At 36.4% G+C, this 26838-nt stretch overlaps 3 protein-coding genes across 3 annotated transcripts; 2 read left to right on the top strand and 1 right to left on the bottom strand.

Moving 5' to 3' along the window:
* Positions 1-2895: 2895 nt before the first annotated feature.
* OR51T1 (olfactory receptor family 51 subfamily T member 1) lies at positions 2896-3885 on the top strand. The gene has a single exon (XM_037054698.1). The coding sequence runs from the start codon at positions 2908-2910 to the stop codon at positions 3883-3885; it is 978 nt and encodes a 325-aa protein (XP_036910593.1). The 5' UTR covers positions 2896-2907.
* A 6791-nt stretch (positions 3886-10676) lies between these two features.
* LOC118992733 (olfactory receptor 51A7-like) lies at positions 10677-11612 on the bottom strand. The gene has a single exon (XM_037054697.1). The coding sequence runs from the start codon at positions 11610-11612 to the stop codon at positions 10677-10679; it is 936 nt and encodes a 311-aa protein (XP_036910592.1).
* A 9762-nt stretch (positions 11613-21374) lies between these two features.
* On the top strand, positions 21375-26359 carry LOC118992739 (olfactory receptor 51A7-like). Its single transcript, XM_037054703.1, is given in 5 exon segments — positions 21375-21447; positions 25432-25542; positions 25545-25571; positions 25574-25794; positions 25796-26359. Coding segments are annotated over 5 exon segments (996 nt in total).
* Positions 26360-26838: the final 479 nt, after the last annotated feature.

The following is a 26838-nucleotide window of genomic DNA, read 5'->3' as shown; positions in this document are numbered from 1 at the left end:
TACATAAAGAATAAGACGCTTTGTAGTTAATACATCTAGTTTTTAATTTGAATCTGTATCTAACTCTTTTACTTCTGAAATACAGTTTACCTTGAGGGGTCATTTTTGTCAATAAGAGAAAAACATCTATATCATTTTTCCTGGTATTATATAAAATTATATGTAAGATGGTTAGCAAAAGTTGACATATACAAAGAATCTTAATTCTTTTCCTTTTCTCTTAAAGTACTCCCTTCTTCTTCTAATCAATGAGAAGACAATTATTCTTCTTCTGTTCCATGGGCTCATGCTTCCCTCACAACTTCCATGATCAATCTGTATTTCTCTTTTCTAGTCTTTATCCAACCCTGTATCATCTATCATTTACCCATTCCTCAATACATTTAATATAAATTAGATTATTAGAGTTTGTATCATGTACCAATAGCTGTGGTTTTTCTTTTTCTGGACAAAATATAAAAATGAACATACACATGGTATGCTCCCAGAAAGCCAGTATTATGAAAGGCAGAAAGAAATGTGATAAAAAAATAGGATTTTAATGGTATAAAAATCATGTATAAAATACTATTGGAGAGGAGTGAATAGACTGAGTAATTTTGCATTGCAGAGAGATTCCTGAATTGTTATCACAGAGTCACAGAGAAATAGATTTACTCTTTTTTAAATTTAACTCTTGTTCAAGTACAGTTTTCTTTCTTGTATTCCCAGCCCTGCCCCTCCCCAGTGCTCCCCACCTCCCTCTCATTTCCGCCCCCCACCTTAGTTATTGTCCATGTGTCCTTTATACTTGTTCATGTGAGTACTTCCCCTTTTCCCCTGTGATTCTCTCCCCTCTCCCCTCTAGACCCTGTCAGCACGTTCTGTATTTCAGTGTCTTTGGTTACATTTTGCTTGCTTGTTTGTTTTGTTGTTTAGATTCCTGTTAAAGGTGATATCATATGGTATTTGTCTTTCACTGCCTGGTTTATTTTGCTCAGCATAATGCTTTCCAGTTCCATCCTAGATTTACTCTTAATGTCTGTATTTATCAGGCTGAGAAAAAGAAGAATGAAACAGTAATATTAACAGCCTTCCAATTTCTTGTCTGGCTACTCTTTCCTCATTTTCCCATAGAGTAATTGCTTTGTATTAACACTTTGCTTTGGCTTCTCATATTACTCATTTCAATCGGTTGAGAGAGGTTAGAATACAGAAACTGTTCTTTACTCATTTCTGTCTTCCTAGCCACCCACACAGTAACTGGCATTAAACTAGTAATTCAGAGTCTGAGTGGTTGATTTAATTCAGGATGTATAATCCATATCTCGTTTGGTGCTAGTGTTCCTGATTCTTAGTCTTATTCTCAACCATGTTATACTGTAATAATACTAAATATTACAGCAGAAAAAGCAATTAGTCTATTTTCCCTCTTTGGAGTAACAAGTGATTATTTCTATCACCATCATCAGTAGACTGAAGGAGGAAGAGAAAATTACTAACAATTCCTCATATTTGTTTTTATATAAAAACTGGCAGAGTCTGGTACAGGCAAATTTCTTGTATTTATTCAGATGCAAATTCCTTCTATCTACTCAGACACAAAGACAGAAAGCCTGGACGACTGAAAAATAAGAATACTCTGGGTTGGCCATATCCACACAAAAACCAGGCCAGGTATATCGTTCCTTGTTAGCTCTCTGTTGATAACTAAGGGTCTTAAGTAAAAATTTGAAAATCAGCAGTGATGACACCAACACTCGGTGAACAAATCATGAATAAAATTGCAATAGTAACCTTAAATCTAGATTACACATTTTGCCTCCTCTTTGGACACCATCTGTATTGCTTTGTAGCTATCATTCTGTGGATTTTTTCACCCAGTGCACTACTCGACAGTCCAATTTGTAGTGTCACCTGATATTTGTAATGCTTATCTATCCCTAGCTATTTCCCTCAGTTATTAATTTCCACTTGTATCCCATTCATGCTTTTTACAAAGTCATTCATCACATGTTGCTGAGTGCTCCCACACGTTTCATATGGTGTTTTATCTAGGCTTACCTCCTGTACCAAGATTAGGATGTCTTGAGTCATGTATTTCAGAGTACTATTTGAAATTTTTCACAGGATTCATAGGGCAGTCAACTCACCTTGGGTTGGCTCAGAGTATCATGGTACAATAATATCCATGGGGAGGGGTAGAAATAAGTACCCCGAGGTATAAGATGGAATAAAGGACAAAAAGACCCATTGTTTCAGTAGATATGGACAAGTACAAAGAAAAACAGAATTAGAGCACAAGGTGACATTGTCTCATACACATATGGAGTGGGGAAGAGAGGAATTAGAGGAAAAGGAATAAAGAATCCCTGATATAAAAAGATACTTCTAGTTGAGTCTACCAGGAGAGGGTTACAGATAATTCAGATACAAGCATATTTCCGACTACAATATCCCAGACCAGCCTCTAGCAAGGACATCATGGACTTTGCTATTATAGGTGCCTAGTGGCTCTTATGTGCTTCTCCATTATTTCTGGAGCAACATATAGTTTGGAGACAAAGATTCACTGGTTGTCATTGCTGCTGTTTTGTTGGTGTGTGTGCATTTATGTGATGTAAGTCTACAAGCATTTTCTAATTCAGGTCAAGGCTTGTCTGGGCAGCATAGTGAGGATGAGCTTAGAGAGATTAATTGTTATAATTGGGAAAGGCTAGAGGAAGAAAAATGAGGCCAGGTTCTGACAAGAAAAATTCAAGATACTATGGAATTATGTGGTAAGAACTGTAATTAGATTTGGGGTTTTGAATATAGAGAAATAACTGTGTAATTTGAAAAAGTCTATAAAAGAGTCAGGCTTGAGAAAAGGATCAATATGAAACACTCATTTTTGTTTCTCTTTTCAGTGTGTGTCCTCAACCCACCATGGTGATTTTCAATAACACCACGTCCTCCTCCTCAAATTTTCTCCTCACTGTGTTCCCTGGGCTGGAACTGGCTCATATCTGGATCTCCATCCCTGTCTGCTGCCTCTACACCATTGCCCTCTTGGGAAACAGCATGATACTGTTTGTCATCATTGCAGAACAGAGTCTCCACAAGCCCATGTACTATTTTCTCTCCATGTTGTCAGCTGTTGATCTGTGTTTGACCATCTCAACCCTCCCCACTGTGCTTGGGGTCCTCTGGTTTCATGCTAGGGAGATAAGCTTTAAGGCTTGCTTCCTTCAGATGACTTTTGTACATGCCTTCTCCATGCTGGAGTCCTCAGTGCTGGTAGCCATGGCCTTTGACCGCCTCATGGCCATCTGTAACCCACTGAAGTACGCCACTGTCCTCACAGACATGACGATCATGGTGATTGGACTGATTATCTGCCTACGTCAACTAGTTTTTGTATTTTTCATCACTCTAGCCTTGAAGAATGTTTCTTTCCACGGAGACCAGGAGCTTTCCCACCCTTTTTGCTACCACCCAGATATGATCAAATATGTATATTCCAACCCCTGGATCAGCAGCTTTTTGGGCATGTTTCTTCAGCTCTATCTGAGTGGCACCGACTTCTTGTTCATTCTTTTCTCCTATGCCCTAATTCTCCGTACTGTTCTGAGCACTGTGGCTCCCAAGAAGCAACAAAAAGCTCTAGGCACTTGTGTCTGTCACCTCTGTGCTGTCACCATTTTCTATGTGCCGATGATCAGCCTGTCCATTACACACCGCCTCCTCAACTCCACCTCTACGGTGGTCTGTAGCATTTTGGCCAATGTTTATTTGCTCTTACCACCAGTACTGAACCCTATAATTTATAGCTTGAAGATGAAGTCTATCCGCCAGGCTATGCTCCAGCTGCTCCAATCTAAAAGTTCACGGAGCCCTAATGTAATGAGTCTTAGAGGTGGATAAAATTGAAGGGGAAAATTTGCCAGTACACAAATTATATTTAAGTAGAAAAATAATTTGGGTTCACCTTATCCTCAGGCACTTTGATTACTGAAGAATTTTCAATTAAATTATAGGTGCAAAAAGAAGAAAATAAATTTTCCCTAAGCTTATCGAAATGTTTTAAAAAACCCACTACAATTCAAAACCAAGTTAATTATGTATATGTTACTCATTTAAAACAATTATATGGACTCCAGTGCACATTAAAAGCACAATGTGATCATTTGTTCCAGCTGAACAATTTAATTATCGACTTAAAAATGATAATTCTTAGACCAAAAATAAATGACAATAATTTTATTTTTGCATTTGGCTCGATAAAATCATTTATTACTGTGGTCAAATTTCCTAGAGGCAATAAAGATTTTTATTATGAGCTGGTAGATGAAACAGTTACAGATATGTGCAAAGGTAGGTACTTAGAAATCTTTGATTTAAAATACTATGAAATTCTTACATTCATTTCAGTTCCTAAAGTCACCTCTAGAGAGCCCCATCTCCTTACAAATGTACTCCCTAAACTTCCAGTTTTCCATTAATCCCTGTTCTCCTTAGTTAAAGTGAAATTTTCACAGTTCCAATTGCTATATGTTATATCTGCAATGAGTCCAATCAACATATAAAATCATATATTGCCTTATTATTTTTCCCACTGCCTAGATATTCTAATACAGTTTTGACTTTGGTTCCATAGTCCCTCCAGTGTCTACTCTGCCTCAGGAATATACTTTTCTTTAAATCTACTTGCCCTTGTTTCTTGGGTTAGTCATTTTCTATTGAGCTGTTAGGCTCTTCAGACTTTTGGTGTTCTTGTCACTGTAGAATTGCACGGTGACTGTGATGCTTTTTAATAGAAAGTCTTTGGATAAACTTCACTTGTTTTGTAAAGAAGTAACTCCTGTATAGAGTTGATACGATGTTGGGCGAATGCTCCTAACTTTTCTTTCACACACAGAGTTATGAAACTCTGATAATTATTCTGATAATTGTTCCACTCTCAATAATTCATGTCTGAGTTCAATGAGCCAAGCAGATACTCAGATCTGAGACACTCGTCTCCACCCCTCCATCAACTCCTTATTCCTTGCTGACTGAGACTACCACTCCCAAAGTCTGTTTGGTTCAGCTTTCTGTTTGACTGAAGCAATGAAAACTTTGTGACTCTCCTTTGCCCAACATCCAAGCCCCTTTTTCCTAATTATTAATGACAGTATCCACATATTATTTCTAGTTAATGTTGTTTATGTGATTTCCCTTTTACACAGTATATTCAGGTACTTTTGATATCTCCCTGGTATTCTGTCCCACACAGAAAAATGCATTGCAGAAACCAGTATTTTGAGTGGAAATTAAGTAACATGAGATCATCCAGAAAATAGTGCAATTGAAAAAAAAATTCAGTTTTTTATCGTTCAAGGCCAGCATTGTAGCCAGAATGTCTCTTGGCCTCATGCACTTTCTGGGAAGTCTTTGTATTCCATTATACCACAATTTAGTATTCCAAGTTTCTATTTTTCACTTTCTTATTATGACCAAATGAGTGTCTATTTGGCTCTCTCCCCTTTAATAGGATAAAATATAACTACTTTGTAAAAGTTTAAGAGTTCCAAGATGCATCTAGTTTCTAGATATCTTGTTTCAGAGCAAGGATTAAGGATAGAAGATTTTTTTCTTAGTCAAACAGTCCCTTAGTAAGCCCAGAATAAAACAGCCTAAAGAAGAGAGAATTCAGAGAATTTGTAAATGAAGAGAAGGATTTTAGGTATGTGATTTAGGTGAGAATTGGGAGCCTGGGAATGGGGCAGAGAGAACTGTTACAAAATTGAGCATGTTTAGAAGTGCTAGATTAGGTGACACGGTATTCTCTGAGGACTTTAGGGAATGATACAAAATGCTAAGTATGTCAACATTCATGATTTTGAGGCCAGGCATTGCTGTGCTTAGAGAGGGAAAAGGGCTTGTACAGCAGCTAAGAAAGGCCAGTAGCAATGAACTAGGAAACAGGAAAGAAGAGAGCGTTGCACAAAAAGGAAGACTCTGTCTGAAGTCAACCTGTGCAGAGTGGAATCCCACACCACACCCTAATCTAATCAGCCAAACTTTTCTTCTTCAGTTTGTAGGAGATGGTTCTGTGTGGCGTGGGCCCAGTTCCCACTGGGAGATGCACAGGACCCACGCCCACAGATAGGTTCTCCTGTTGGGGATCAGGCCTGCTCTCCACCTAGGCCACTTTGAGTCTTGCTTTTTGCTAAAAACTCCCTCACCCAGATTTGTGGCAAATATTTACTGCAAAGTAACTTCCTAAAAACCATGCTAAACCTTCCTAGGACCAGTGTAACCAGTTCAACCACTTTTGCTCTTTTCATTAGCAAATATCCCTCTTCTGGGATGTGGCTTCTTTGTTTTCTGTAAATGGTAACCACCTAAATTGAACCTGTGCATAGTAAATGAGGACCATCATGTAATGTGCCAAGAAACCCAAGAAAGGTCTCTCCCAGCAAGGGCCACAGCTTTTGCTCCCCTTGAAAGAAAAGCCATGCCCACCCTTTTCCTCCACAGGACTCGGTAGTCCATGTGACTGTCTCATTTCATCCCTAATGATGTGGACACTGCTGGCCAGTGTCCGCATCAGCAGTTCTCAGTAATAACAATGGATCTTTATCTGCTTCTTGGGAAGAGCTTTCTAAAACTTTTTGTTTTTTTTTAGGTCTCCAACTATTCACAATTCTTACATTTAAAAATATTGGGAAAACACTTAAAATTTTTTTCCTAAGTTTGGTGCCAAAACTTATTGGCTGCAAAAGTTGACATGAACAGATTTGCATATACTTATGGTCATTGTTTATTCAACATTGAGTAAATAGTCCGCACATTTCACTTCAGAAATATGTGTGTTTGTATACAGGATAGTGCCTCAAGGGTTGGTGTATCTTTTTAAAGTAGGAAAAATTATAAGTTCCAAAGGCTTTAGATAAAAAATCGTAGAAATGTGCAATCATTTTTCCAGCTTTACAGTGGTCAATATGTACCACAGCATGCAATGTGTGCATTAATCTTTTATTTCTATAAACATATTTTTCGCATCTGGCTCAAAATATAACTCATGTGCTGAATATAAAAATTGTTTTCTAAATAACTGTTAATGGAACATGAATATATTCTGTGTTGTTACTTCAAATATGTTTTAAATATATTTAGAAATTGTTCTGGTTACAAATGTCACATATACACATATAATTCTACATGCATATACAGGGTGGGGCAAAGGTGGGTTTGTAGGTGTTCATGTGGAAAATAATACAGTGATTAATAGATAATAATGCAAGAATAAATTGTGTTTTGCATCCTCTCAACTATAAGCCTACTTTTGCCACACCTTGTATTGTATATCATTAAAATTTTAAATATATTGAGAAACAAAAAAGTATTAAAGAGATTAAAAATCATAATCCTACTAATGAGAGACTATATGACCTATGATTTAATCTTTTTTAATAAGCCAATATATGTACACACACACACATATTTATAAACTAGGCTAATAGTGTATATTCAAATGTATATCTTATTTATTTCCTTGATATTATTCATTGTTTTCTATTATATCATATTTTATATCAGGCTTTACTTCCTCCTGGAAGCTTTCCTTTGGTTCTCTGCTAAAATAGGCAAGTCGTCATTCTTTTATTTGTGCTCTTTTCTACATATGCTTAAACTTAGCATGCTTTACTAGGTTAATTTAATTACTTCTTTATTTGCTTCCCCCACCACCAGATTGTAAGCTCCTTGATAGCAGGTTTATGTTTCATGTTTTATTTAATCCTTAACATCTACCTCAGTACTTAGTAAATACCACTTAGTGGTTGATGTGTTCCATAGGTGGGTAGTATTTAATATCAGTCTTATTTGCATATAATGGTTTATGTGACCATTTTCTATTATTCAACATTTCTGTAGTTTACAGTACTTTTACCATAGAAAACAACCCTCTCTATATATTTTTATAAATATCACACCTGTGATTATGTTTGTTAGATTCCAGGAACATGAATAAGTAAATATCGAAAGCAGTAAAATGAGAGTTGCTCTAGCTTATTGGATGAGTTTGTAGGCTCTGGAAACAAATTGCCTGGATTTAAATTCAAGCTCCTAATGCTTTATATTTGTGTCTTATGCCTTAGAAATGTTGCTTAGCTTTTCAAAACTTTGTCTTCTTAATCCACAAAACAGGGGGAGGTAATAAGATCTAACTTCCTACATCCTTGCAAAAGTTATTACAGTTAATACAGGCAAATTTATAGCTCAATATCTTGTACCTGGTAAGCACTAAATATATCCTATGTTATTATCATGTAAATTATAAGTATTTAAATGTTATTTATATATCTAATTGCTTTTCAATAAAACACATAACACCTCTTCTGCTTTTCCATTTTGTTATCTCCTTAGAAAATTGTTTCCATCTACAGAATATTTAATTTATGTACATATGTTTAAGTAAATTTTTAAATTATTTTTGTATTTAATTCTTAATTTATTTTAGCTTATTTTTGTGTGGATAAAAGTTCACACTTTTATTCACACAAAACAAATATGTTTTTTTAAATAGGTTGTAATTTTTCTACTACTATTATTTGAATAACCAATCTATTTTCAATAATGTTCTAGTATTCCTTAACTACATGTTATTTTGATATCACAGATAGTATATTATAGTATGTTTATTTTGTTTTTCTTTTTCTTATTTATTTTTTGAAGGAACTACTCACAATTTTCATCTGTTTAATAAATGTCACCATTATGTGAAACTTTATTATAGTTTCTATTTTTTGTCCTATATTCTCCACTTTACTCTTATAAATCTATTTTTAGAATTATTTTGGTAAATTCTCAATGAAATCTTACTTGAACCTTGATTGAAAATACACTAAACCTGTATTGTAATTGAGGGAAACAAATACATTTTCCCCTATTCACTCTTCTGATTCAGAAATAACCTTTATTGACATCTTACCACTTGGGCTGTTTCTGACTTTTAAAGATTTCAATTTCTGAGTTGAGGGCACATACGAAAGGGAGAATAAATATTCTTCCATATTTCTTTTATGACAAGTTGTTCACTTTTTCTTGTACTTAAACAGGACACAAGCTGTTTTTCAGGGTGGACTTTTTTGACTTAAAATTTACAGGTACTTCTTACTGATCTGGCAACAGGTTTTCTGTCATTTCAGATGTTCTATGAGCTTGTAATTTATCACCATGTTCTGCAGCAAAGGACTTTTTTTGTTGCTGTTATGATTTTTTTCTAGACAAGTTGGAAACTGTCATTTATATACACTGTACAAGTACTGGAGATATGCCAACAAATTTGATGTGTACAGTTCTTTTGAGAAAACAAAACACAAGTAAGAAAGACAGACATGTGCACTGATAATTAATAGCATAATTGAAAACCACCTGGAAGGAGGCACCAAAGGTTTTCCCTCCCTTCTTGGATTAGACCACAGGTTACAGACACGGTCAGCTATTGAACATGGCTATTGAACAAGAAGAACTTGGTTGAACTCACCTGGGAACACACAATGTATGAGAATATTTATTCATCAGAGAACATTTTCAAAATGATTCTTTAAAACAGAAATGTTAATTATTTGTGAGTTCACCTCAGCAGTAAAACATTGAAATTTATTACCTATGGTTTTCTCCCAATTCACAGTACAAAATTTTAAGGATTGGTTGACCTATTCTAAATTTTATGTTTTGTATCTTTATCTGCTAAGAAGTGATTACAAATAACAGATAAACAAGAAGCAAATGAATTTTACAGAAAAGGATTCAAAATAGTCAATCATGTTTAGTTTACTATTTATCTTTTTTGAATGGAACCATATATACATGAATATGATTTCATATTGCTAACTATATGGTCATATATTCTGCTAGTCTAAAATGATGTTTAGCTTCTTTAGTGTAATTGAATTATTATAATTAAGAATACCAAGTACCCAAACAAACATGACAGTCATTATTTTAGAACCTATGTTTCAAGGTAGTTAATCAATAACATCAATGCTTAAAAATTTCTCTGCTATTAGCTTTTCTATTTCTCTCCAGTAGCAAAATAGTCCCTCTGTTCTCCTTTTAGTAACTATAACTTTTTGGAGGCCTTTCTATAGAGAAAAAAATGGCTATATTGAAGAGAGAGTTCATAGTCATAATTCAAGGCTTAGGGAACTGTACGTTAAGGAGAACCAATGGTCGTTCCTATGTGACTATTAAAGAAAGTACAAAGGGATAAAATCTTCAACCAACTTTTCTGACAACAGACTTCTTTCACTTAAATGGAAGATCAGGAATTTGCATTAAATTGACTGAAGACTCCTCAACAAATACAACATGTCTGAAGCTGCTTGAAAGAAAATCAGTAACTGGATAGGGGTAGTGTCCTTTAACTTCCAGCTCCTTTAGCATTCCTTCTCTATAAAGGGGCACAGTCTTAGCTTCCATGCATATTTATCCTGGTGCTGCTAACAGTGTCACTGAAATTCTGTATCAGTGGACTGACTCATGATTTTAATAATATTGCCCATGTCGGTCTCAAGCTCACAGACATCAGCGCCCTGTCAATATGTTGTGCTGTTTGTAAGAATGATTAAAAAACATGAAGATGAATCATTCATAATACTGAAATAGAAAGGTATTATTTAATTCTCTAATTCTGGCTGACTCTGCCTCACTTTTCCCCCATACCTTTATTTTAGACCCAACTTTCCCAGAATTTTCTCACGAATTTGCTGTGTCTTTACACAGTATACAAAAGGGTTCATCAGAGGTGGCACTAGCAAGAAAACGTCAGCAATGAGGATCGTGGCACTTGGGGACTCGTGCTTGCCAAAGCGGTGTATAAAGGCCAAAGCAGTGATGGGCACGTAGAAGATGAGCACAGCACAGATGTGCGAGACACAGGTGTTGAGGGCCTTGAGCCGTTCCTTATGGGATCCAATTCCCATCACGGTTTTCAGGATGAATATGTAGGATACAGCAACGAGCACATTGTCTGACATCATACAGAGGGCAACAAAAAAACCGTAGAAAAAGTCAAGTGTGTTGTCAGAGCAAGCCAGGTTCATGACATCCTGATGGAGACAAAACGAGTGAGAAAGCAGGCTTTTTTCACAATATGTCAAACTTTTGAGAGCTAAAGGAAATGGAAGCATTAAGAGCATGCTTTTAGTGAAAAACACCAGGCACAACTTAGCAACTCTGCCATTGGTGAGGATGGAGCTATATCTCAGAGGGTTGCGTATGGCCAAAAAGCGGTCAAAAGACATTATCAGAAGCACTGAGGACTCCAAATCCATGAATCCATGGATAAAGAATTCTTGAGCAAAGCAGACATTTGGGGAAATTCCGGTAGCATTAAAAACAAAGGTCCTTAGCATAGTGGGAAAGGATGAGAGAGAGAGGCCCAGGTCAGTGGTAGCCAGCATAGAAAGGAAATAGTATGTGGGTGCATGGAGTGAGGGTTCTGTCCAGATCACAAAGAGGACGATGCAGTTGCCGAGGATGGCCACCAGGTACAGGAGGCAGATGGGGATAGAGATCCACACATGAAGGTGCTCCAGTCCTGGGATTCCAACCAGGAAGAAGGTGGTGACCTCAATGTTAGAGGAATTGAGAGTGTGCATGGTAAGTCAGTTGGAAAATATTTATTCCCAGATCTGAAGTGGCACTTTCAATGTGTCTATTACACTCACCTCCTTCCTTTCAGCGCTTTGGTCTGAGACACAAACAAAGAAAATACAATTTGAGAGATTTCTCATATTAAAGAATGAGATATTTCTTTTGAAAAAGACAATTGATGATAGTCAGATAATGTAAATTGACAAAGAGAACCAGAAATATAAATACTGTCTTGATCACTCACACTTCTTTACAATGCCCTCAGAAAAAAATACCCACATAAAGAGTAGTGACCTGCAAATAAATTCCCCCTTTACTCTTAGGCTTGACCGTCCATATTCCCAATCCAATGAAAAATTTTTATAGTCAAGCTGAACTGCAAGATAATGCTTTTTCCTTGTTCCAGACTGACCTTAGATTTTTTTTAAAAAGATGAAACTGTAGGAATTAGATTTTTAAAATAGCCAATAGTAAGTGGTTTCTCTTTTTTTCCAGAGATTTTTGCTCCAAACAATTTTCAGGTCAGGCCTGGAGCTTCTAAATGTGATTTTACTTAAAAGGTGATCTTCCTCGCAATTTCTCCACAGGAAGCAATACAAAGATAGGACAGAAAATAGGTCATGTGAGCGTCACTGTTAATGCTCTCTTTACAGTGAACATATAGAATGTCCTTAAAAATGACCAATCCACAGCAGTTTTCTCCATCCTTGAGCCTGGGAGGAGAGAAGGGATTCTTGGACTTTCTCTACAGTTCAAAATAGACTATATAATGTGGCTTAGTCAATTGGACTGTTGGTGATGAGGGAGATTGGTATTGTCTGAATCTATTTTTTTCTGACCCCCTAAAATACATAGATGTTCTATAACTATGTATTTTTTCACAGACAACTGAGATACGTATGTACTTTTGAGAGGTTCCTTTTTATGGAATTAAGTTCATCATGGACAATGAGGTTCCAAGATACAGGCAGTATGTTAGTTTCTATCCTTTTATCTATAGAAAGTGAGGGTTTAATTGAGAGGCTCCACTTTGTCAGTGGACTCTTGGCCAGTGTCAGGAATCAGAAGCACAGCTTTTCAACTGGTTCATTCTCCAAAATGAGACATGAATGAGTTGTCATTAAGGACCAATATTCAAGGAACTGGAGCTGTCTTCCCAAAACGATAAAGCAGTTAAGTCATGATCTGGGTTAGGCCACCCCCTCACCTCTAAAATTTCCAGTGTGAAAGTATGCAGAGGTCTTTTAAAACAGCATTACTAGCTCTTTGGCAACTCTAATTAGCTCAACTCGGAAGTGGTCTGCTCTTGATCACTCCAAGCAGAGTTCATGTACCTCTACCATAACTTGCATTTCAACTCTAATACAGTACAGAAATTGTCCTGTGATGTGTTATTTACTTATCTACCTTCCTCAGTAGCCAGTAAGTTCATGAAGATGAGTTTGTGTCTTAATATTAATGATCTTGATATTAGCAACACCAAGCACATTTCCTGACATATAAAGCATATTCAATCACTATTAATTGAATCTTATGAAACTGAATTGGTTTACATTCTGTGTAGTGGAGGAGGAAGGGGGCTTACCACACAACACCAAGCAATTGTCAGAACACTGGCAGGACGTCATAAAATTATCTAACTCAATTCGGGCACTATCTATTCCAAGATATCATCGTATCCTGCAGGTTAAAGGCTCAGTCCTACAAGATAACCCCCCTTTTTAACTTCAAATGCCAATCAAATTCCAGGTTATCAACTGTACTTCTGATCAATTGGCTACAGACTGGAGGGTTCCAACACCCTTTTGTTGGACTTCAGATGCCAGTCACAAGTCCAGGTTCTGCTTGTGACCAGCTGGTTGTAAATCAAAAGTTCCCACAACTCCCACCTTGGGTTTGATTTACTTGCTGGAGCAGTTCACAGAATAAAGAAACCCATTTACTCACTAGATTATCAGTGTGTTATGAGAGTACGTAACTGAGGAACAGCCAGATGTAAGAGATGCACAGGGCAAGGTGTGTGGCAAGGGCGGGGAGCTTTCATGCTTCCCTGAGCGTGCCATCCTCCTCCACATGACATGTGTTCACCCACCTGAAAGCTCTCCAAACCCTGTCCTTCGGGGCTTTTATGGATGCTTCTTTACATCGGTGTGATTGATTAATCATTGGTCATTGGCAATTTATTCAACTTGTAACCCTCCCCCCCACCCCTCACCCCCAGAGGTCAGAGGTAAGGAGAAGGCTGAAAGTTCCAACTCTCTAATCCAAGGGCAGGTTCTCCCAGCAACTAGTCCTCAAAGTAGGTGAGGTCCAAAAGTCACATCAGTAACATGACAAAAGATACCTTTCTTTCCCCTATCACTTAGGAAATTCCAACAGAGCTCGGTGATAAGAACAGGAATTAAGGTCAAATGTGTACTTCTTATTAGAAATCACAATAGCACAAGGACAAATTCATTTAATTCACAAAACATTAATTTCCCTAAATATTCCCCTGCTAAATCAATCTTTTTTCAGAATGGCTTTAACCCTCAGGCTTTGGAAGGATCGGGAATGCTGCTTGTTTCTTGTCTTTCTCTTCCCAATTCCCAGGGCCTTTTTTTCAACTTAATTCTATATGCCATTGTCAAAGTTATTTTTCATGTGCCTCTCCTTTCCTCCCTGCTTGTTTGCAAAACTTGTCTAAGTAATATATGGATTAGATAAACTTTTATTTAAAGACTCAATTATCAAAATAAAAGTAGCAAAATCATAAATGGAAAAGTTTTTATTATGCAACTTATCTCTCATTTCTTTGGTATTTTCCTTCATACTTACAATAAAATCTGTAGTTTTTAATGTAGCTGATAAGGATGAATATGATAAGGCTTCTAGAAGCCTCTCTGGGGTGCTACAGCCACATTTCTTCGTGCTGCTCCTCAAACATTGCAACAGTCTTCCCGTCTCAGAACTGCTACAGTTGCTCTTGGCTCTAACTGATGTTTCCCAAAAGTCACATCCTCAGGGAGGACTTTCCTGACCAGTATAGTCATACTCTATTCCATTGTTCTTATTTCTCTTAAATAATTCTCATACAGTCTTTAGCATAAGAAGGCAAATTTAATTGCCTTTGTTCACCTCTAGCATGAGGACTTATAAGAACTTTATTATCATATTTCATGGCTCAAAATTTGGATTTTTGTAGCTTGAGCTCTGAAGCTCTTGCCAGGCATCATTTTGTCCTTTTGGGCTCCAGAACTAGCAGGCCCCGCCCCGCCCTGTGCTGATTGCACTCTTTGATAAGTTGTACTCCTTGTGTTGCTGATAAATAATACTCCCCGTTCTATAACTGTGTGATCAAAGACAGCCATTTTGTTCTACAGGTCTGAGCTGAAACTAGGACTTGATAAATGTTTAATCATATACTATCGATTGTTCTCCCCTTACAATACCACTTGCTCAGTCACTGAGTCATGCAAACATTGGAAGTTCAGTTGCCTCCACCAGTCAGAAAACAAGTGATGTAAGTTTGTGGTCCTGTTTCCCCTACAACTCATCCCTTTGATAATCACCTCCTTGGAACTTTTGCTTTTATAAGCTTTGCCCCAAATTCTCTAATCTGGAATGTATTCTCAGTTCATATAGAGGGCTACATTTATGGGTTTCCAAATTATTACCTGAATAAACTCTCTTTAAACTTTCAGATATTTGTTTACAGGCATGTAGTAAATTCTCAATAATATTTGTTAAATAAATAAATGAACAAATGATGTTTTAAGACACTATCAGGTATTAATTGAAGTGACAACATATTTTCTGTATTTTAAAAGTACACTATAGAAAATCTTAGGGTTAATACTAGTTTAAAAGAGTATTTTTAATAAAAGGTTAAAATACTTAAATTTAAGTGCAATAAATAAATTATGTGAAGTTAAAAAATACACCTATCAGGATAGCTACTAGCCTTTGTATATGTCATTATGTAATTGTTAAATACATACATAAATAAATCACTTCATAAATTGATCCATAAGACACTTTATTTTGTTCCCAGATACTAAGTTTGGGGAAGAAAAAAAGAAAGTTACAGTGGATTGAAAGAGAAAGTAGGGTTGTAAGAGGGGTGGATATTAACCTTCATTGCATTGTTCTGGATATTTCGTATTTGTTATTTTATTTAGCCCTCACATAATATTATTATTCCTGTTTTTCATGTTTTAAAACTGAAGCAAATTTTAAAACTGAATCTCTCTAAAAGATGAATTTCTTGAAAAAATACTGTTATAAACATATATGTTTTGAACTGTTATTTGATTTTAAGCTTTCAATTATACCATGTTTCCATCTTGTTTTGATTACTGTGTCTAAAAACTGAATAAAGCACAAGGAAATTGCATTATAATGGAGGATATATAAAATTAGTGATGTAATAGGCAGTATAAATCTCAAAGTAGGATGAAGTCTTAAATTTATTACATGCTAGTTCCAGTGCCTTACAGTATTACCTCTAAAGCTATTTTAATTAATACAAGTCATTTCAATTTTATTTCTGAAAAAGATTGCATCAGAGGAGAGATTAATGGCCCACAGAAATTGCTGGGAGCAAAATTCAGCAAGTAGCACCAGCTGTGAAACAGTAAAAAACCTAGGGTACATACGTAGTCAATACCTGCTCAGCCAGAGCCAGAGGTGAGGAAGATAAGAGAGAGCTTTTAACAAGGTGACATGGGAGTAAAAGCAGGGAAAGATAGTTTAAAAAGAGGGATCAAAGAGAACATTGGGGATAATTACTATATGCAGACATTGCATTAGGCTAATTTTATATGTAGATAGTTCTATTTTCAAAATGTTTGCTCTACTTTTTACATGAACTTGAAAACATATTTATATGTGAAGCCTCGCAGCCTTACTGCTGAGCAGGTAGTAGTAAAATATCAGAATTAGTTGAGGATGAGATATAATTGGTAAATCCCTGATTAATCTGAAACATAATAAATGTCTTACTAGCAATAGTTATTGTCAAAAAGAGTCTATTGCATTTACTTTTTAAGAATGGTGTCTTATGTAAAAAAATTACTCAAATATTTCTCAAGTAAATTGTCTTGAGAGAAAGCCCAACTCTTATTGCTAATAAGAATTAAAATTCAGGGATACTTCCTCAGATGAATGATATCTTAAACTCTTTCAATATGTCATTTCGTTTAATTCTTAGAGCAACCTCATAGGGCAAATACTATTATTACGTCTACTCTATCAATTAGGAAAGAAAGAAACAAGATAGAACTGGAAGTCAGGCCTAGCTGTGGCGTACTCTCCTGCTGAGTGCCAATCACTGCCCTCTCTCTACTGCTCGCATATTATTTCCTTTCCAATTGCATATGACACACTTGGCGTATCTAAGTTGTTGCTTGGTTTCTATTACAAACTTCTTCTAATAACCTGAGATCATAATGTCGTATCACTTGTCTTTACTTCCCAGACTAAAGCCTTACTTTAGTCTTCTTATTTTAGTCTAGTGGCCAAGATGGTTATCCTTGGCTTGACTTCTAAACCTGGGAAATCTGCCTTCTGATTATTTGGTTAGACAGACAAAATTTAGCCTTTTGTCAGACTAGTTTTTCTATTTCTCAGTCTCTGTCTTGGATAGAGCTCTGACTCTAGCTAGCATTTTGTCTAACTGTGCATGAATAACTGGATGGTTTTTTTAAAAGATGAACCATAGATAGGTGGGTGAAGTGAATAGTGGCAATGGGTGGCTAAAAGGAGATTTCATGCATTTTTAAATTTCATAGCTTCTTCCTCAGATTTAACTTAAAGTCTCCCTGGTCAGGCAAACATAGCTCTAAGTAAAAGCCCCCTCCATTTCTCCATGGCAATTAATTTTTTAAAATTAAGTTCCTCCTATATAAAAATTACAGAAATTTCAGGCAATTAGCCTTATTCATAGCCTTCTCTGAGTTGCAGTTCTTAGAACACCCATGTTTCAGATACCACGATACTAAGACCTGTGTAAGACAGTATTATGTTAGGACCCTGCTGAACTTACCATATCACCACAGAGGGAAACAGAAAGGACTTTAGCTTAGAGGCTTCTCAGCGTCAGTGCCCAAGAACTTTATTTATAGATCCCAGATTCCTTGAGCTGTCTTCTGAGTTTTGCACTCATGGGACACCAATTCCTCCAGCTCTGCTACCCTCTCCAAACAAACGATTTCCCTGAGAAATGTCCTAGAAATTCCCAGAAAAGGACTGGGTTCAAGGCCATAGTTTTAATTTAGACTACAATGTTCCATGGATTTTGGAGCCCCAAACAAATCAAGGAGAACTTGCTCTGCCCCAGATATTAGGGAAAGCAGTTGAGCCTACCAAGAAACTATTTCATTTCAAATAACTTGACATATTAGTTTAGGTTCACCATATCTTTTTTCTTCTTTTTCTCTTATAGTCAATGTAGGCATTTTTCCATTATTATTGAAATATAATTTACATATACTATGATACAAAAACCTGAAGGGATCAGCCCAAATGGTTTTACCTATATCTGCAACCAAGTAGCATTCAACCAGGTAAGTGCTAAAATCTCCAAATCTGATTGCGAATTTGTCTTTTCCTTTTTACTTCTGTTTCTTCTTCTTTGTGATTTTTGAAGCTTTCCTATTGCATGTATAAGCATTAAGGTTGTTACAAGTTTTTTTTATCTTTGTAAAATCCCTCCTTTTTTCTTGGTGATATGCCTTGCTTTAAATTCCATGTGCTCTGAAATACTATGGCTACATTCATCATATATGTTGGTATGTATCACATGTCCTTTTATACTATTAACCTATCTTTTTCATTCTAGTTCACCTGCAACTTTGTTTTGTAATTGAAGTCTTTAGCCAATTACACTTACTGTAAGTACTAGCACCTTTGTTTTATGTCCATTATTGTTTTGTTTCTTCACTGTTCCACCTATTTTGCTACAACTTTGCTCACTTTTTTTGAATCTTCACATCTAATCAATTCACATGTGTTTCAATATTCTATTTTATTTTCTCAATTGACATTTTGACCATTCTTTCTTTTTTGTTTATTTGTTTTATAATTGCTCCTTGGATTATGGTATGTAACCTTAATTTACAGAGTCTACCATGAATTAATATTACACTGCCCTGCAGATAATGTGAAAACTTTCAACAGTTTAATTCAATTTATCTATTTTAACCTGTATGAAATTATTGACAAATACATATTTCTGCATGTTATTAATTTCTTAACACATTGTCATTTTTTACTTTAAAATGTAAATTATTTTTTTCAGAAACTAAAAAAAATAATACTTTATGTTTAATCACATATTCACTCCTTTTAGCATTCTTCATTCCTTTTTGTTTATCTGAATTTTCACCTTGTAGATTAGTTTACTTCAGCCAGATAATTTCTTTTGGCATTTGCTGTGTGCAGGTCCAACAGCTTTGCATTTTCTAAGGTTTTGTTTATCTGTAAATACATGCATTCATCTTCTTTTTGAAAGATAATTAAAAACATTTACTAACCTTCTCTAGAAAAAAGAAACTCCAAAACCCATCTCTTTCAGTTGTTATTAGTTTGGATCTACTATTTAAGGTAGGGTTCATTAGAGAAAGGACTCTTAGATGAAGATTAGCATAAAGGTTACTTTTTTTTGTTCTTTCACAGTCTGTGTGTAGATTTTCAATAAAAACACCTATAAGGATACAGAAAAAATTCCTGAGTAGGTTACTGGAAGAGATGGTAAGTGGAGCCACTCTTACTTTGTATATCACTGTTCCCAGACACATATATGCTAATTATTGAGGTCTAGCTCTATATAATGATTGTTGATGTATTATACACATTGTATCTGGAATACATTGTCCCATCTTCATAGGATATCACTATAAGGTGGAAACTGAACTACACCTGTTCTATTTCTGTAGCAGGTTGGAAACTTTTGGGGGGTGCAGTATATGATAACACCATGACCGTGTGTCTACTGTTGTAATTATTTGCTCTAAATTGCATCCTTTTGTGGGAGGTGATGTTACTTGAGATCTTGTGTTAGTGGATCAGACATTCTACAAACCATAGGAAACTAAATTGACCATTGCGTTGCAAGAAGAAAAAAAAGAAAATGTATCATCGTTATATGTGTCAATTTCTGTCAAATTGATTTGATGCCCCTTTCAGGGTAGAATAATTTTCCATCAAGTGGCTTGTTTCTACTCAAGGGAGAATGCTACATTAACATTGTGTTTAACATTGTTTTTGGTAACTGCCAGGTTGATGGTTAGTAGAAAATGAAATTTGATCAGCCTTTTCCAGTAACCATTACTGCTATCATAGCTACTGCATTGTGCCAGCACTGGGGTTGCTTATGTCAGAAGCTAGGTGATATCATTTATCAGACCCATTCTGTGTACTTGGCAGTTTAGGTCATCTTCTATGATACGAAGAACCAGATAAGCATTGATCTGCACTATTTACAGATACAGAATATTTGCATTATGACAAAATCTGCTCCTCCATCGTAGCTGTGGTTAATCACTATTTACTTTCTGTCATTACAGATTACACTTCTTAAGTTTCTAAAGTTTCATACAAATTGAATTAAGTACTACATATTCTTTTATGTCTGATGACTTTCACTTAGCATCATTTTTTAACTTCATTCATGTTGTTGCATGTATTTGCAATTTATTCTTCTGTATTATTGCATAAGATTTCATATCAATATATAATTTTCAAAAATAAGATGTATTTTGCATCATTAAAAGTATAAATTTTAAACAGATTTTTGGACCAATGGATAAGATTCATCAACTCATTCAAATGTAGCATCCGTTTCATCCTCAGTACCTTTTTCAGAACTACTGGCTTCACCATGAAGCATCATGAGTTTTCCCAAGTCAAATTTGGTCTTCTTCAGCATTTTTACTTTTCTAATGGACATACATAGAAAAGGTAAATAGATTGTCAAATCTTTTTCTGTGTCTTCTCTAGTGCTGTCTGGAATTAATTTGTTGATTCAAGGACTTCCCTACTGGCTTCTGTCTAAGGGGCCTTTAGCTGATGTATGGGGTAGAGAAGCCTTGCTCTTTTCACTATCACCAGTGTTCTCCTGGGTTTGGTGTCTGTTTCCACGACTCCTGGCCTTCCTCCTTACAGAAGCTTTGGCTTCTGTAAATCAAAAGCCAGTAATAGACTTCATGTGTCTCTGCCAATAAGTAAGTAAGTATGTAAGTAAGTAAGTAAGTAAGTAAGTAAGTAAATAAATCCCATCAGTCAAGGTCTGCTATTTTTCAACTACAGAGTACATTTTGTCACAGTTAAGATCCACACCATGGAAGACGATCAGGAAGTTTTTGTCAAAAACATACTCATACGCCCTGGCTGGTGTAGCTCAGTGGGCCTGCGAACCAGAGGATCAAAGTTCGATTCCCAGTCAGGGCACGTGCCTGGGTTGCAGGCCAGTTCCCAGCAGGGGATGCATGAGAGGCAACCACACATTGATATTTCTCTCCCTTTCTCCTTCCCTTCCCCTCTAAAGATAAATAAATAAAAATTTTAAAAATCCTCATAATTAGCTTGACTTTTCTAAATGTAACTCCATTGTTCCACACAGGAAAACTCCTTTAAAAATATGGACTTCGAGTGGATACAAGATGGTAGAGGAGTGAGTGGAAGTTACATTAACCTCTTTCTAGGACCAGCCTGGAATTGCAAGTAAATTGTGGAGAACTCATCCAGAATAAACAACTGAACAATAGAAGGAAAGAAGCCCTATAAGCATGGACAGACCGAAGAAACAGCTTCAACACAATGTGACTGGTTCAGAGTGTGGAGAAGATCCGAGAAGGCTGGGTTGGTCCCTATGGGTGGCAGGTGACCTGGCAGAGGGATCCCCCTGAGAAATGTCAGGTCTAAACCACGAGCTGGGCTCCCCAGCTTATAGCACGAGAGCCCGAAAAGTACGCAGATAACATCTAGCAGTGAAAAGTGGCACAGTTTCTCTCAGGCAGAGATGGACAGCTGGAGATACATAAGCCCTTTGAAAGGCAAATGCATAAATTTTCATATGTATCCACTTACCTTGGGCTCTGGCAAAGGCGGGAACAAAGTGAGCTAGAGACACTTGAAGAGACACCGAGGGCGGTGGCTTGGGGGAGAGAACTAACAGAGCAGCCACCAGGATCCTGGTGCTGAGTCACCTCCGATCTGCAGGAGCCATCTTGTTCAGGCAGAACACTCCCTTCTGAGTGGCATCAGCCTGAGGGGGAGCAATAACACCACCCCCAGGTGATACTTTGCCCCAACTTGTGCTGCTTAAGCCTGAGGGCTGAGTGCAGAGTAACTAGATTATCAACTGAAGGAATGAGCCATGGACAGTAGATCCACAGTAGTCCTGAACAGGCTGCTTAAGGCCAGACTGGGACATCACCTGACATTATCAGAGCCGGATCCAGAAAGAAAAAACAGAACACCTGCACAATAGCATATAAGACCTGGTGGGTGGAGAGATCCTCAGTGAGCCAGCTGGAAGGAAGAACTCATCAAATAATGACTCAACAGCAATTAAAACTCAATTACACCCAGAGAGCCAATATAAATGGCATAATGGCTATCCCAGGAACATCAAGTTCAGGAGATGGAGACTGCACCACAGAATCCTACAGGTCTCCTACCACAGAAACTCAGACGACAAAGATAGGAAGTCAAAGCAAACTTATTTCAGAAGCAGAAATAAGAAGAGTCTCCCCTAAAATGGGGAGATGAAGAAACAACCCCCAATCAAAGGGGAAGGAGGAATCCCAAGGAAGAGTGCCAAATGAAACAGAAGCAAGTAAACTATCTGACACTGAGTTCAAACCAATGGTTATAAAGAAGCTCAATGAGTGCAGGAATGTTTATTCCATTCCTGGAATGGAATAAATAAATAAATCGGTTTATTTCATTAACCAGTTAAGATTGGTGGATTCTGTAAGCAATATTGATCACTCACTATTCAGCCATCTTTTATAAACTAGTTGCATATAATTATGAACCATCTGTAAAAAAAGGACTGTGAAAAGAATTTGAGAGCAAGTTGAATTTTTAGCAACTAATCTCAAGAAATCAGGACATGGTAGTGAGTTATATAGTGAAAGAAAAATAGCCAATATATGTTACGTTATCAAGCAAGTTAGTGCCGAGTCTTGCTCCTTCTAGGTAACTTCTGGAGCCTGTTCAGAATGTGTGCTTTGAAGTTATCCCTCCTAAGGAATAAAAAAGCTAGGATATTTATAAATTTACATATGGGTATGCTAGTGGTTTAGAGCTGTTCCAGGTGGATTTCTATTCTCAACGACTTTGCAAAGCTCCATGTAAGACAAAGTTCACCTATAATGACTCTAACTTAAAGAGAAGCAGATATGGGCAGCTGGAAGTCCAGCCGGCTGCCTCATAATAAACTGTCCAGTCATAAGAGGACAAGATAGTCAACAAAAATATCCTCTAGAATGGCCCATTGTGATTTTTAACAAGACAGTTTGCTTCAAAGCCCTTCATCTCATATGGAGAATGCTTAATCTCACTTATCAGGCGATAATTCATTGTTTTGTCCAGAAATGAAACCCAGCAATGAGTAGGCTTATCCATCCTTATTGTTTTAAATTTCTATTCCTTTTCTTATTCACAGAGATTAATATCTTGTATTTAAGCCTTGTTATGTCTTTTTAAATTATACTTTTGATTTTTATCAAATACCTTTCTAATTGTTATTAATATATAACTTGACTGCATTATTCAGACCAAACTTTCTTTTAAATAGGAATATATACACTTTAAGTGCCTAAAACAAATATAAATCAAAGTTTCATACACCATCATAACATAAAAATTCAGAAACTGTTATTTAATTTAGGTATTGAACCTAAATTAAATATGACTTATATAAAAGTTATAAAGATGTAAATGAAACAAAAAAGATAGTGTTTAAATAGCTTCTAGTGAATGCAATATACAATGTAAAAGGCATGTAATTTGGGGCTACCTGGCTGGAAATCCAACAGTGAGTGGCAGGACATGTCTAATTCAGTGCTTACTTAATGAGATTTGACAAACATAGATCAAAGGAGTAAAGTCATTAATTAGTAAGTCATTCTAAAGTACTTGCATAAATATTTCATACTTGTGGTCTATGGTCTCTGTTTCATAGATAATTTAACTTAGGTGAGAAAAGTAAAGTGTGTGACTTCAAATTAAAACTAAAGTATTTTGATTATAAATAACTTGCTCTTTTAACTGTTGCCTAATCTCTATGAATGCTGCATGTTTTGCCTCCTCTATCAATGTGATTTCCAGCATTTACCTTGTAGTTGAATAGTTTTCAATTGTTTTGCCTTACAACTATCTTTAGCTCTTGCTGGGGATCCTGGGTACCTAATAATTATCATATTAAGCCCAATCTTTTCCCTGTGAAGTCCCTGGGAGATTCTAGGAAGCAGACTTTCTTTTTTTATTCCTCCTAAGGGTCTACACCCCTGAGAGAAATAGGAGTAGTTACATCTCTATAAAGTGAAGGTCAAAACAAAGAGATCTTGCTTTTATTTTTCAGAGATATATTGAACATCCAGTTTTCATAAGTGCAAAAAGCTAAAAATCCTCTTGAAAACCTAAACTAGGGCTTTGTCAGACATATTACATCTGAAGAAATGACTACTAGGGGGAAGAAGAAGTGGGGTGTGTGAGTGTGTGTATGGTGGGGATGGGATTCCATGGCCTGAAATTTAAAAGAGATTTTACCAACCCTGATACCAATAGGGTTCCATTTACTTGACAGTATTACAAATAAAAGTAACTCTTTTTGTTAATTAAAAAAGGAAAAATTCCTAAGCCAATCTAGGACATAATGTGGCGAAGGAATGTTCAGGGAATTTTTGTTGAAGCAATTATTAACACTGGTATTCACTGATTATCTTTATTATGTTAAAGAGTATATCATAGTGTATAAAATAACTATTTTAGATAAATACTGTTTTTTACAACACTTAACAGAGGAGCAAACATCTGCTTAGAGGCCTAAGCAACGTACCCAGATGATTATACAAAAAAGATTTGTGCAGTGTATGGAGAAGGAGCCGTGACAGATAGAATGTGTCAAAAGTGGTTTGGGAAGTCTTGTGTTGAAGATTTCTCGCTAGATGACGCTCCACTACCTGGTAGACCAGTTGAAGTTGAGAGCAATCGAGAGCAATTAATGTGCTGCCATGTGAGAGATAGCTGGCATACTCAAAATATCCAAATCAATAAAGTCATTGGTAAAAATAAAAAATGTGTGTTTTATTTTACAGAAAAAACTGAACAGAGTTTTTGGCCAACCCAACACCTACCTCATAATTTTAAGAATGAAATTAGTCTGTAAATCTATTTTCTAGTATTTAATATTTATTTACCATAGTATAAATATTTTCAAGAATCTCTGATTATTTTCTTAGACTACTATTTTCAAACTTTCTTTCAAGAAGTCAAGAACTTTCTTATAAAACCAACAAGAGGATAACTGAAGATTATGTGGAGAAACAGAGAAAAAGATTCTGAATGCCTATCACTGACTCTCCCAAAGCAGTCCTGTTTTTGGTATTTGGATAAAAATGTTGGAAAACTGCCACCTTAGGATAAATTGTTTTAAGTGAAATTGCTATACTGGAGAACATAAACAGGTTTAAGAATTTTTAATAAATGTTGAAAATTGCATTTTATTAATAGTATGTCAAATATGCTTCTGAGTACAGTATATAAAAGAACTGCTTCTTATCACACTGAATTTTATCCAAAATTATGGCTCCTTTTTGCTTACATGATTTTCAGATCTGGAAAAAGAGCTCATATTTCCACTCGGGTCTATTTTCAATAACTCTGAGGTCCAGCTTTTTTTTCTGATTGGAATCCCAGGACTGGAACATGTCCACATGTGGCTCTCCATCCCATTTGTCTCGTGTACCTGGCTGCCATATGGGCAACAGCACCATTCTCTTTATCACAAAGACAGAGCCTTCACTTCACAAGCCCATGTATTATTTCCTTGCCAGGTTGGCCATCTCTGACCTGGGCCTCCCCTTTTCCTCCTTTCCTTTCATGCTGAGAATCTTCTTGTTTAATGTCATGAGAATTTCACCAAATGCCTGCTTTGCCCAAGAATTCTTCATCCATGGATTTGGTGCTGGAATCCTCGTCATCCATAGAATCCTCAGTGCTTCCAGTCATGTCTTTGGATTGCTTTCTTGCCATTCACAATCTGCTGAGATATAATTCCTTCCTCACTAGCAAAAGAGTTGCTGAAATGGGACTGATCTTAGCCATCAGGAGCATTTTCGTAGTGCTTCCATTCCCCTTCACTCTAAGGAGACTAAAATATTGTCAGAAAAATCTCCTGTCTCACTCATTCTGCCTGCATCAGGATATTATCAAGCTAGCCTGCTCTGACAACAAGAGCAATGTTATCTATGGCTTCTTTGTTGCTCTCTGTACTATGCAGGACTTGGCATTAATTGTGTCTTGCATGCTGATCTTGAAGACTGTGCTCAGCATTCCATCTCTGACAAAGAGGCTCAAGGCCCTGAATACCTGTGTCTCCCACATCTGTGCTGTGTTTGTTTTCTATGTACCCGTCATCACCCTGTCTGCCATGCACCGCTTTGCAGAGCACAAAGGTCTTTTCATTGTTGTTCTTACGGCAGATGTATTCTTGTTGTTGCCACCCCTGATGAACCCCATTATGTACTGTGTAAAGACTTGACTGATCAGGAGAAGGTCTTGGGGAAGTCATTGATGATAAGCAGGAGACAAGAACTTGAATATTGAGGTAATAAATTACTAAACAATAAGCATTTGTTGTCGCCTACTATGTGTTCAGTACCACAGTGCTCACTATTTCATGGAAAATTAAGGGGAGGTGTAAAAAGCTGTGCTGCATAGAATTTATAATAAACTCCAAAATACAATTTTAAATAGAAAAGATGAAATAGTCAGGTGATAGATACACAGAGGTTTAACATTTTTAGGAGTAATCGAAACAAAACACTATGTAGTGAAGCAGGCAGATTTACTCCTTAAAGAAGGGATAAAATTTGGACAGATTGAAATTATTTTTCAAGTAGCATCTATTAAATTTACATGGATGCAATGCATAGTCACTATACTATGGAGGAAAAGTAGACTAGTAGGAACATAGCAGCTATGAAGGATGTTAGTCTGGCTGGAATAGAGAGTATAATT

The sequence above is a fragment of the Sturnira hondurensis genome, unplaced genomic scaffold, assembly GCF_014824575.4.
Source record: "Sturnira hondurensis isolate 20B ecotype Veracruz unplaced genomic scaffold, ASM1482457v3 Scaffold0008321, whole genome shotgun sequence".
Taxonomy (NCBI): domain Eukaryota; kingdom Metazoa; phylum Chordata; class Mammalia; order Chiroptera; family Phyllostomidae; genus Sturnira; species Sturnira hondurensis.
The sequence above is the reverse complement of the archived record's forward strand: the minus strand, read 5'-3'. Positions and strand labels throughout refer to the sequence as shown.